The following is a 12,873-nucleotide window of genomic DNA, read 5'->3' on the forward strand; positions in this document are numbered from 1 at the left end:
AACTGAAGAACTCATCTCGCCCATCAACATCTAAAATACTCTCATTAATACACACCGACGCCCCTTTACTACGAACATACATCCACACTCAAACCCTGATACGAACACACACCCCCACACCCTAACACACCCTCACACATACCCTGTCACACACACACACACACACACACCACTCACACACAACACACCACACACACACACACACACCCACTCACTCACACACCCATTCATACATACATACATACATCCTCATACTGCTACTCTAAGTTATACGCTAATTGTTTTCTATATACATATGTCTTAATTTTTAATCACTATTTTTATCTAGTTTAGTAACCATCAAAATCCTAGTGCTTTTCTTTACAATGCTTGGTGGTACCCGACAAGAGCACTGTCCTTCAAGATACAGGTTTTCCTAGTTTGAAGGGCAGGGATCAAACCTATTGTGAAAGCCCGAAACAATATTGTATTATTATTTTGATGTATTTAGGCTAAGTTCATTGGTAAAAAAAAAAACATTACTTACTTACTTACTTACTTACTTAACGTGGCAAAGCCGCTAGCCATATAGGCAAATAGCCGGCAGTTTTTTTTGTTTTATGTATTTAGTTGAAGTGTTCATATTAAAGTCAAAGTTCTGTAAAAAAAAAAACCATTTAGAAATTTGATGCACTTTCAGTTCTGGTACTGACTTCCCCAACAGCACAACTCCCGAAAGTCATAGAAACCCGAGCCTATAAAGGTCAACATTTCTGAATGCCACATCTTGACATGCTAAAGTATGTTTTTATTATATTATTGCACTTTAATGTATTAAGAAAACACTATTTATTTCACTTGATTAAATTCAACATTACATTAAACCTTTATTTAAACAACACGTAATATATGGACGACGCACTTTTCAGTGTGACCAACATTATGATAACACCGCCAAATTCGGCTGTCACTTTACAATGTCACTACTGTCAATGTCTGCTGATAACATTGCGACTGATACGTGTCGATCATATGTGCAGCCAAAATAATTGTATATTTATAAATAATTTAACTAATAACATCCAATTTAATCAATAAATTTGTACATATACTTACCAACTGTATATTCATTAGATTTAAAGATCAAGTAGTGTTGTTTAACAATACAAATTACGGTGTATTTCACAACATTGTTTCACCGACTGTTATAAGGTATTTATAATCGCAAGCAATGGCAATTCTTACTATTATTATTCTTTAGACTTCGTGCTATTGTATATCTTTCTTTTTATTACAAGGTAAAGGTAATAATGATAGAGCTACCACGGATTACGCGAGCCCTAAGGGCTCACACTCAACTCGATAAACCACGATGTTTAAAGCCAACTGCTGACCCCACAAAGCCGGTGTTATTAAAAAAGAAGTCCTTACAGAGGTATGTGCAATTTTTTCTAGTATTTTTAAATATAAATCTTATATAAATAAAATATATTGACTCAAGTAATACATTTTTGCAAATCCTAACATCTGTTTAGCCAATTAAGCTAGTACAAAACTTCACGTTTTTAACATTTACTACACCACACCCACATTTATGGTGGAGTTGCACATGGTAGTTCATTCCTTTTTCATTCCTTTCTTCCCAAAAAAATACACCTTAATTAAAATTACCAATTTAACACAAGGTTAATTGGAAATTATCCATAAAATATCCATTACAACATATTATATATTATAACTATTAGACCTCTAATAAGTACATTCAATACTAATTATTAAAACCAATCTTCCAGGTTTAAATCATACACAGACATATACAAATATGTCAAAGAGAATGAGCCTAACTCAAATGAGATACTAACACTCTTTGATCAGTTAAAAGAGGCATGTAAACCGCTTACAAAAGACCAGCCGGATGAGGTTATAGATGATGCCGCAGTACTCACTCTGCGGATGTTCCTGGACCAAGATATTGTGATGCTAAAGCATATGTCACAGTTGAGGCAAACATTCGGACAAGTCATGTCGACTACGGCTAATAAAATTTGTGAGGTATGTAGCATGTTTATACTTGAGAACTGTTTCTGTTGATAGTTATAAACTTGCTGGTGTTTTGCTGGAAATAAACTTGTGTTTTCAAAGTGGCAATATATATTGTAACTGTTTCTGTTCCTTAAAATATGTAGACATAAAATATGAATGTAGTAAGCACTTACACTAAAATACTTGAATTAATTACACTGTTGGGATTGGTGTTGCATCCTTGTCCACATTTCAGACCTCATTGTACATATGGGTGTTAACAGGACAGTCATTCCAGCAAGGAAATCCTAACAGAAATATGTTGACAGGCTTCTACAAGGAAACTCGATTCTCCCAGTTTTTTTTCTCAAATGCATACTCTAGGTATTTTGGCACATCATTTATAAATTACACAATTGCAGATTGTAACACAAATCTCCGAGCAACTAAACGAGACAACAAAAGAATACATTCGCAAAGAAGAGTCAGAATCCAATAAGGAAAATATCAAGCTGTGGGGTGAACATATACAATGTCACTATATACCGTATAAGCCTGCCAAGAAACCACTTGCTAAGTTGACTAGCAAGCCTGCTACGGCCAGCGCATTTGTTACTGACTTCTCTATGAAGTATAACAGCCAAGCTCCTAGTTCAAGCAATCAAACGAAAGTTCCTATAGCCCCAATTGAGTCGAAAGTAAGTGTTTTGTTTGCATTTTTAAGTATAAGTGAATATCAACTTTATGGAGATAGTTTTACAGTTCATTGTTGAATGCAAGGATGTGCGTAATCACTTTATGAAGCTTTTATATTGTTAATAGATAGTTATCTGTGTTTTGATAAGCATTAAAAACATTGATAAACCTGTTTGATACTTTAACACTATGTTGACAACGCACAAGACCACAGCGGGGGTGCGGGGTCCGGGAGCGCGGAGGCAGTCACGACAGCGCCGAACCAGACGGCCAGTACGAGTTCACTCACCGACGCGGTGACATTTCACGCGTCAAATAAATAAAAAATGTCAAATAAGGCAAAAATGTAATACAAGGCAATAATAAAGACATTTTTGCAGTTTACTCGTTTTAACTTAATAACGTAGTAAACATTTGGTGACCCCGACGTGATCGCGAAGATATATCCGAGAAATCGACGAGTATTGTATCATCGCGACGAAACGACGTCTCTGTTCGCTTGGCGGCCATTGCACCGCAAGCGCGACGGACAGTTATTGTGACGGTGTACAATATACCTGCGATCGCTGCATTGGAGCTCGTTCAAGGAAGTAGCCATTTTTTTCCTTATATTTCAATTTAAAATTCGTAAAATTTATTTTATAATTCCGAGTTCAACTTGCCTCGCTTTGCATGCGAATATAATGGTTTTGCACACAGATTTCAGGCTTGTCTGCACGTATTGTCTGTCTGCAAATATACCTTATATGTGTTATGGTTCTGCTCGATAATTCTTAGGAATTAGTTGAGTCATTTGTCATACATAACCTGCATTCGTAGTCATATTGCTCGCTAGCTTGGGTTTGTTTATGCATCTATATACAGCTAGTGACAGCGTTAGCTATTCGAATTGCAGACGGTTGCTTTGAATAATAAGGATATACGCACGAATGCGCTAAGCAGTTAGTTTAAAGGCATATGCCGACTATTTCAGCTGCCGGCACTGCGACAGCCACCAGAATCTACGAGCCACGAGACGGATCAGCCTGTCCGGTGCACAAGTACGCTGAGCCTCGCTACGTCATCGCGGCGCCGGGATCAGCTGGCGGGCAGTTTGCGGTCGTTGACCCGCTTTACATAGCTATAGCGGTGTGCACGGTTTGGCTTTTTTCATATTGCTGTGTTCTGCATAACGCGTTATTCGCTAGAAGTTACGTTAGGGTATTTAACTTATAACTATGGCAGACGATTTAAAGGCTTTAATTCATATTCGCGGTACGATTAAAGCGAGAATTACTACTTTTTCAAAATACTTGAATAATGTTCAAGTTATTGACCTTAAGGTCGTTAGTAAAATTCAAGTTGACGAACTTCAGTTAAAGTTAACTAGACTTCAATCGTTATTATCGCAATTTGACGAGGTTCAGGGCAATATAGAATCATTATCTTCCGATCCTGAACAACAGGTCAGCGAGAGAGAAGTAATAGAAGACAAATTTTGTTCATTAATTGCTCAAGCGCAGGACTATATTCAACGTTATTCGAAGGCGCATAAGGAGAATGAAAATAACTTTGAAGATAATAATTCTACCAAGTCGTCCAAATTATTCAATAATGTAAAATTGCCAACTATAGATTTGCCTCATTTCGATGGAGATGCATTAAAGTGGTTGGAATACCGCGATACGTTTAATTCATTAATAAATGAGAATGAGTGTATTCCCGACATAAATAAGTTCCATTATTTACGTTCGTCGTTGGAAGGGGGCGCCACTGTCGTTATTAAATCAATTTCCTTTTCGGCTCAAAACTATAAGGTAGCTTGGGAGCTTCTTTGCAACAGGTATAATAATACTAGACTTTTGATTAATAATCATTTAAAAGCGTTATTTTCGTTTCAATCTCTTGCAAAGGAATCTCACAAAGCATTGCGTTATATGATTGATTATTTCACTCGAAATTTACGAGCTCTTAGTACTTTAAATGAACCAACTGATGCGTGGGATACGTTGATTATTTTTATGATGACAAGTAAACTAGATGGCGCCACATGTCGCAAATGGGAAGAGCACAGGAATTCTCTGTACGAGTCGCCTACTCTTAATGATTTTTATACATTTCTACGTAATCGTGCGGATGTTTTGGAAACTGTAGAATTCAATAAGGTTGATACTTCTAAGTTTGAAAAAACTTCTCACGGCAAAGAACATAAAGTCACTAAATCTTTTGTTGCGTCAAATGAAAAGAAAGGTAGTAAGTCATGTGTTATATGTAATAAAGATCACTTCTTGCATGAGTGTGACAAGTTTAAAAATATGAGCCTGGAAACGAGATCGAGTGAAGTAGCCAGATTTAAACTGTGCTCGAACTGTCTCCGGCCAGGCCATCGTTCCACTCGCTGCTTTAAGAAGGGTTGTCAGCACTGTAATTCAAAGCATAATACACTATTACATGCACTGTCAGATAAAAATAATGAGTTCAGTAACTTACCAGGTAGCTCTCAAGGCGATAGTGACAATAAAAAGGTGTCCCTGTCTGCCGTAATGCCTTGCCAAGTGTTACTGTGTACTGCTCAATTAGAAATCTTAGAACCAAAATCGAAGAAGTCTTATACCGTTAAGGCGCTTCTAGATAGCGGGAGTCAATCATCTTTTGTATCAGAAACTCTAATAAGAAAATTGAGTTTGCCTGTCTCTGAGATTACTCCTATAAATATATTGGGTATTAACAAAAATGTAAATGCAACTGCACAGAAATGTAACTTTAGAATTAATTCTCGAATTAATTCGTTTCAGTTGACAGTGTCATGTCTTGTTATACCACAAATTACAGGTAAATTGCCTGGTGTTGAAATAAACACTTCGAAGCTAAATTTACCTGCTGATATTGAGCTGGCTGACCCGAGTTTCTTCAGTCCCTCCGATATTCATGTCTTACTGGGGGTAGATGTGTTCTGGGAGATCGTGCATGGTCGTCAGATAAGACTCGGGCGAAATAAGCCTACTCTTCAGGAATCTAAGTTAGGCTGGTTGATTTCCGGCCCGACTGGTAGGAGTTCTGGACCACATATTAAAGCTTGTCATTTTTCACAAAATATTGAAGCTTCGTTGTCTAGATTTTGGGACATTGAGGAACTACCTCCAGTCAAAAAATATTTCTCAAAGGTAGAACATTTCTGTGAAGGTCATTTTCTTGAAAATGCAAAACGTACTAAAGAAGGCCGTTTCTCAGTAAAAATTCCTTTGAGTGAGTCACCTGAAGGGTCTTTGGGTGATTCTTATAATATAGCTAAACGTCGTTTCTTTACTATAGAGAAAAAACTTAATATATCAACACTTCTTAAGGAAGAGTATAAGAATTTCATTCATGAATATGAACGGTTGGGTCATTTATCACCCATCAATCGTCCTGTCTTTGGTTATTATCTGCCGCATCATGCTGTGATACGTGAACATAGTGAGACAACACGTTTGCGCGTAGTTTTCGATGCGTCGTGTAAAACTACCAGTGGCAAGTCTTTTAATGACATTCAGCTCGTAGGGCCGGTGGTGCAGGATGATTTATTTTCAATTCTGTTGCGCTTCCGGCAAAATGCGTTTGTCGTTACTGGTGACATTGAGAAAATGTACCGGCAAATTGAAGTGGATGAATCACAGCGACACTTGCAGTTAATAGTTTGGAGGGACAATGTAGATCAGCCACTAAAGGTTCTGCAACTGAATACAATAACTTATGGAACAGCCTCGGCTCCATTCCTAAGTACGCGATGTTTGCTAAAGTTGGCAGAAGAATGTAATAACCCGGATGTCGCGAATATTATTCAACACGATTTTTATGTAGATGACTTGAATACGGGTTCAAATTCTCGGAAGGAGTTACAGCAGAACTTGAAAGAAGTGATCTGTAAACTTTCGGAAGCTTGCTTGCCGTTGCGCAAATTTCGTACTAATGTACCGGATATTTTCGATGATATTCCAATAATTAGTCAAAGCCAGGATTTCTGTAAAGAATCTACGGTCTTAGGGTTAAAATGGTCTCCTCAAACTGATACTTTACGGTTTTGTTCCACACTTGAGAGTGTTCCAAAGGTGACCAAACGGAATATTCTGTCGACTTCGTCAAAATTATTTGATCCTCTTGGACTTTTGTCGGCCACTATAATCATTCCTAAAATGTTGATTCAGAAATTGTGGTTGCTAAAAAACGGCTGGGATGATCCTATTCCAAATAATATTTCTAACGAATGGCAGGAGTTTCTATCAAATCTGCATTTTTTATCAACTTTAGAGGTTCCTAGGCACGTTGTTGGTGAGGCTCCAATCAATATAGAAATACATTGTTTTTCAGATGCTTCGCAAGCAGCTTACGGTGCATGTTTATATCTTAGGTCTGTCAATAAGATAGGAAACGTTACAGTGCATCTTTTCTGTGCCAAGGCAAAGGTAGCCCCGTTGAAGCCAGAGCTAACAATACCTCGGCTGGAGCTAATGGGCGCTTTATTGGGAGCTCGCCTACTTACTAAGGTTATGCAGTCGTTACGTCTTAAAGGTTTCGATATTTCTCGTTGTATGCTGTGGACTGACTCGACTATAGTTTTAGGATGGATTAATTCAGAGCCAAAGACACTAAAAACTTTCGTGTGTAACCGCATAGGGGAGATTCGTGAACTTACCTCGAAATATGAGTGGCGGCATGTACCTACGAAGGACAATCCAGCTGACCTTGCGTCTCGAGGAGTTCAACCGCAACACCTAATAGGAAATAAATTGTGGTGGAATGGTGCGCCTTTTTTGACACAACCTGAGGAAGAATGGCCAGTACATAAGGTGTTACATACGATACTACCTGAAACAAAAGTTAGTCTGACTGTACAAAGCGAAGATAATTCTAGTTTCAATTTGTTTCTTACTTGTTCTAACCTTTATAAAATGCAAAGAGTTTTGGCGTACATATTACGGTTTAAAGAAAATTGTAAATCTAAAACAAATAGAATTAAAGGCAATTTAACAGTTAGTGAATTAAGGACGTCATTATCTATGTTGGGCAAGATGTCACAACGAGAATCGTTTAAAAACGAAATCCAATCTTTAGAGAAAATGGGATGTATTAATCGTAAATCGAGAATTTCGTCTTTAAATCCGTTTCTAGACGACAATAAGGTCTTACGTGTAGGAGGTCGCATTCAAAGGGCACTTGTATCCTACAGTAAGAAACATCCGATTATTATTGATTCCAAACATGCGTTTACGAAGCTTTTATTTAAGCATGAACACCTACGTCTTTTACACTGTGGACAAACACAATTATTGTCACTAATTCGCGAAGAATTTTGGCCCATCGGAGGTAGAGTTCTAGCAACACAAACTATACATAATTGTGTTCCGTGTACCAGGTTAAAGGGTAAAAATGTACAACCAATAATGGGTAACTTACCTATCTCGCGTGTCAATCCGGCTCCTCCATTTGAGACGTGTGGCACCGACTTCGCCGGTCCCTTTCTAATTTCAAGTCGCAAGGGTCGTGGTGCGAAAACAAGTAAATGTTACTTGTGTATTTTCGTTTGTTTTGCCACTAAAGCAGTGCATTTAGAGGTTGTAAGCGAATTGAGTACTAACGCATTCATTCTATGTTTACGTCGATTTATCTCTAGACGCGGTAAGCCACAAACAATACATTGCGATAATGGCAAAAATTTCGTAGGAGCGAATAACGAGTTAGGCAGAATGCTGCGGTCCGCCAACGGCTCCGTCACTGATTTCGGTGTCCGTGAGGGCATAGATTTTAAATTTAGTCCGGTCTATGCACCCAACTTTGGTGGCATCTGGGAGGCTGGCGTAAAGACGGCTAAATTTCATTTAAAACGTATAGCGGGAAATACAAGCCTAACTTTCGAAGAGCTCTGTACTCTTTTTGCGCAAATTGAGGCGATTTTGAACTCGCGTCCGTTGACACCTTTGTCATCGGACCCTTCAGATTTTACGCCGTTAACACCCGGGCACTTCCTTATCGGGCGTCCTTTATCGTCATTACCGTCTCCAACAACAACCAAGATCTCCATAAACCGATACCAGCAACTGGAGCGAATGAGACAACACTTCTGGTCTCGATGGTCAAAAGAATTCTTGTCTGAACTTCAGCAGCGAGTTAAATGGCATCGATCCTGTGGGAGCAATGTAAGAATTGGAGACATGGTCGTAGTCAAGGATGATCAATTACCGCCGATGAAATGGCTCCTGGGGCGCATAACCAAAATATACAATGGACCTGACGGAATCTGCAGAGTTGTTGACATTGCTACGTCAAAGGGCATCATCAAAAGAGCGTTGACAAAGGTCTGCGTTCTGCCCACCGGAGATTCCCGTGAGCTCCTTGGAACCTCAGCTTCCAAGGGGGGGGAGTATGTTGACAACGCACAAGACCACAGCGGGGGTGCGGGGTCCGGGAGCGCGGAGGCAGTCACGACAGCGCCGAACCAGACGGCCAGTACGAGTTCACTCACCGACGCGGTGACATTTCACGCGTCAAATAAATAAAAAATGTCAAATAAGGCAAAAATGTAATACAAGGCAATAATAAAGACATTTTTGCAGTTTACTCGTTTTAACTTAATAAGCAAATGTCTGTCTTTATTATTGCCTTGTATTACATTTTTGCCTTATTTGACATTTTTTATTTATTTGACGCGTGAAATGTCACCGCGTCGGTGAGTGAACTCGTACTGGCCGTCTGGTTCGGCGCTGTCGTGACTGCCTCCGCGCTCCCGGACCCCGCACCCCCGCTGTGGTCTTGTGCGTTGTCAACACACTACACTAAGTCTTTCTGAACTATATAATTTGAGTTATCATTAAACAAATTTTTATAATAACATGATTTACAAATATCGACTCTAATACGGGAAATAATTATAATTTATAATTAATCAATGTCTAAAGATTTATGCTAGCGTATGGCGTCGACATCGATATATTTTCTTTCAGCAACGAAAATTAGATAAAAAAAATCCCTTTTTTTTTAATCCAGTACTGTGCGAATTGGCCTTGACTCTACCAATACAAACTGTTACTAAACCTCAATTAGGAGTATTTGTTGTTATAGAAGCAAACAAATGCAACAGCTATGAAAACTCCGATCATAGCTCATAGATACAGCCTGGTGGCTGACGGATAGACAGACTATAAAGCCTTAGAAATTAGTATTGCTCCATTTTTACCCCTTTGTTTAAGCTAACAGTTTTTCTACAACTTGTTTTCCTTCCAAAATGAAGCGCTAAAAAACCTTTAAATAACTAATAATTTCTTGCAGTTCGGTAAAACCTGGCTAGAAACGAAAGTAAAGGAACAGTACGAGAATACCTCAGGCATCTCAAGCGTCGACATCCTCCAATCCGTTATAACACTCCTAAACTCGCCCCGGACCAACGACGAAATGCAGAACGATCTGTTCGAGTTACTCGGCTTCGATAAGTTTGAGTTTATACAAGACATATTGGAGCACCGACAGGATATCATTAATAGTTTGAAGGCGCCGCCGCCTGGTCCCACGTTGTCTGAAAGTAAGTTGATTTTCATCTCTTTTTGACTATTTCGATTTACAAGCTCTCCAATACAAGAGTGTAGCTTAAAATGTCATCATTGGCCTAGCCTTTTCCCAACTATGTTGGGGTCGGCTACCAGTCCAACCGGTTTCAGCTAAGTACCAGTGTTTTACAAGGAGCGACTGTCTATCTGACCTCCTTAACCCAGTTACCTGAGCAACACGGTACCCCTTGGTTAGACTGGCTGTCAGACTTTTTCAAGCTTCTGACTACCTGTAACGAGTGTCAAAGATGTAGGAATAACAGCCGTTTTAAGTGTAGCTTAAAATTTATTAAGTAGAATTAATTGTTTGTAATTTTTTGTGAAACGTTATTACTGATAGCGTATAAAATGCTGCATATATTCTTTAAAATGCGGAGGTCTTGCACAAGCAGTAAATTTGAAGCAAAAATTGCATCCACCGGTAATTAATGCCAATTAAAATGTACCCCTACTAGGCAGTTATGATTGTTAAAACCTATAACACATATGAAAATTAATAAAGAGCTAAGATAATATTGTGGTAATAAAGAGCATCTTACAAAGACACAAAACATCAAAAATATCATTTATTTTTTATAGTTGCTGCTATACTTCCTGAGAACAAAATGCCACAGTATCTATGCCAAGTATCAGTGTTGTCAGAGCAAGAGAAGATGTTAGCTAAGTTAGTGAGGAAAGAAGAGAAGAAAGCAAAGAACAGGAAGGTGGAAGAAGATGATGAGGATCAGGAGATTAATATCGCGCAGTTGAGGTCTAAGAGGTATGTGAACCGTAATCTTATATATAAAAATTAATTGCTGTTCGCTAGTCTCGCTAAAACTCAAGAACGGCTGAACCGATTTGGCTTATTTTAGTCTTGAAATATTCCTGAAACTCCAGGGAAGATAAAATGTGGAAAAGTTGCTAAAATTATTGTATTTTTGTCTGCATTATTATTACCATCGACCGAGGCGGTACGTAATTCGCCGGGACAGCTAGTATTGTTATAAATTAGCTTTTGCCCCTGGCTTCGCTCGCATGGTTGTAACGCGTATTGATCTAGTTTGTATGCTATCTCGATATCTTGTTTTAACGAATTGGTCCAGCCTTTGAGACTTTTATGTTTATTGTATTAGTTGGATTCGGAACAGCTGAAGATCTACTTACCCCTGCACTTACGCAAATTGGAGGAAGTTCTCAAGTTAGAGTATATCTTTAAGTGTGTGGGGTTCTTAAAACTGACTTCACCCTAAAGTAAAAGATACAGCACGACACTTAAGCTTGTATTTACGTTTTCAGCCATAGAACCTTCTCACAGTGAAGTCTTCACTTTTACCACTTATTATTCCTCTTTTCAACCATTAAAAAAAACCTTTCACCCAGCCTCCTTCCATATAATAATTTCTTATTATAATTTTCAGGTTAGCTGAATTATCGAAACCAGTGGTACCATTTTCTACATCCAGATCAGCCAACATAGACCCTATTCTACAGAAAATATCGTATTTCCAAACTAAAGTGCAGTATCCTAATGTTTATGATTCTGCTTTAGAAGCTAAGAATTCTGCAGGTTAGAAGAATATATATATATTTTAATTTTATTTGGTGTGGGTATTATTTAATAGTGTCTATTACCAGCTAATGATGTTTTGTAACGCTTTATTTTACTACGGCAAAATTTTAATCAGTTGTAAAATAGAACGATCTTCTACTATTTGCCAAAAAAATATACAGCGTGTGTTTAAAACTTCCTAAAAGAAACTGATTTTAACGTGATGCTGACAAACACCCGGTAACCGACAACTAATACATGTTTCATAGCTTAATAATATCTTTTATACACATCTTGTTTCGTTTTCAGGTTTTGTGTCAGGTCTTAAGTTAATATTACCCGAAAATGCAATCAAGAAGGACTCTAAAGAATATGAGGAGATCATTATACCTAAAAACGACCCGCCCCCTCTTACTATTGGAAACCAGCGAGTTCCTGTTGCTGAATTAGATGAGGTGAGTGAGAACAAACCGGTCAATAGCGAGTCGAAGTTACAACACTGGAAGTTCCGTAGAAATTGGCTGAAAAAAATTGGCCTTACATAAATACCAATCGATGCTAAGCCTCGATTTTATTTGTGTATTATAAAATGGCAACAGAACAATAAAAAGTTCAACTATCTAGCTATTATGAACTTAGCTTAGCACAAGTTGGTGACAGACGGATAGACAGTTGAGCCTTATCAATAAGGATCTGTATTTATCCTTTGAATAAAAAATGCAATTAAAAAGTAACTATAGTGTCTCGAAACGCCCTGGGTCGAGAACTAATTGCAAGAAAAATATTTACATCTATCCTCTTTCAGATCGGTCAAATGGCCTTCGAGAACATCAAAGAACTCAACAGGATACAGTCAGTGGTCTTCCAAACTGCGTACCATACGAATGAAAACCTCCTGATCTGCGCGCCCACCGGGGCCGGCAAAACTAATATAGCGCTGTTGACAGTCGTGCATCAGATCAAACAACACATCGAGAATAATGTGATCATGAAAAATAAGTTTAAGGTCAGTTTTGGTATTTCATATACATTATTAATGTAACTTTCGAGTTTTTTAGCTCATGATTTGGTAGTACTCAGGTTCGGTCC

The 12,873-nt window shown here is 38.3% G+C and overlaps 1 protein-coding gene across 1 annotated transcript in view; it reads left to right on the forward strand.

Moving 5' to 3' along the window:
- The first annotated feature begins 971 nt into the window (after window positions 1–971).
- The window catches only part of LOC113499178 (activating signal cointegrator 1 complex subunit 3), a 28,729-nt gene continuing 16,827 nt past the window's right edge, over window positions 972–12,873 (forward strand). The window contains exons 1-9 of the mRNA XM_026879545.1: window positions 972–1,191; window positions 1,278–1,414; window positions 1,773–2,031; window positions 2,424–2,699; window positions 9,979–10,228; window positions 10,833–11,013; window positions 11,654–11,802; window positions 12,094–12,239; window positions 12,590–12,790. Coding sequence (XP_026735346.1) covers window positions 1,290–1,414; window positions 1,773–2,031; window positions 2,424–2,699; window positions 9,979–10,228; window positions 10,833–11,013; window positions 11,654–11,802; window positions 12,094–12,239; window positions 12,590–12,790 — 1,587 coding nt within the window. The 5' untranslated portion in view covers window positions 972–1,191; window positions 1,278–1,289. The remainder of the gene's footprint in view (window positions 1,192–1,277; window positions 1,415–1,772; window positions 2,032–2,423; window positions 2,700–9,978; window positions 10,229–10,832; window positions 11,014–11,653; window positions 11,803–12,093; window positions 12,240–12,589; window positions 12,791–12,873) is intronic.

Source organism: Trichoplusia ni, chromosome 12 (genome assembly GCF_003590095.1).
Source record: "Trichoplusia ni isolate ovarian cell line Hi5 chromosome 12, tn1, whole genome shotgun sequence".
Lineage (NCBI taxonomy): Eukaryota > Metazoa > Arthropoda > Insecta > Lepidoptera > Noctuidae > Trichoplusia > Trichoplusia ni.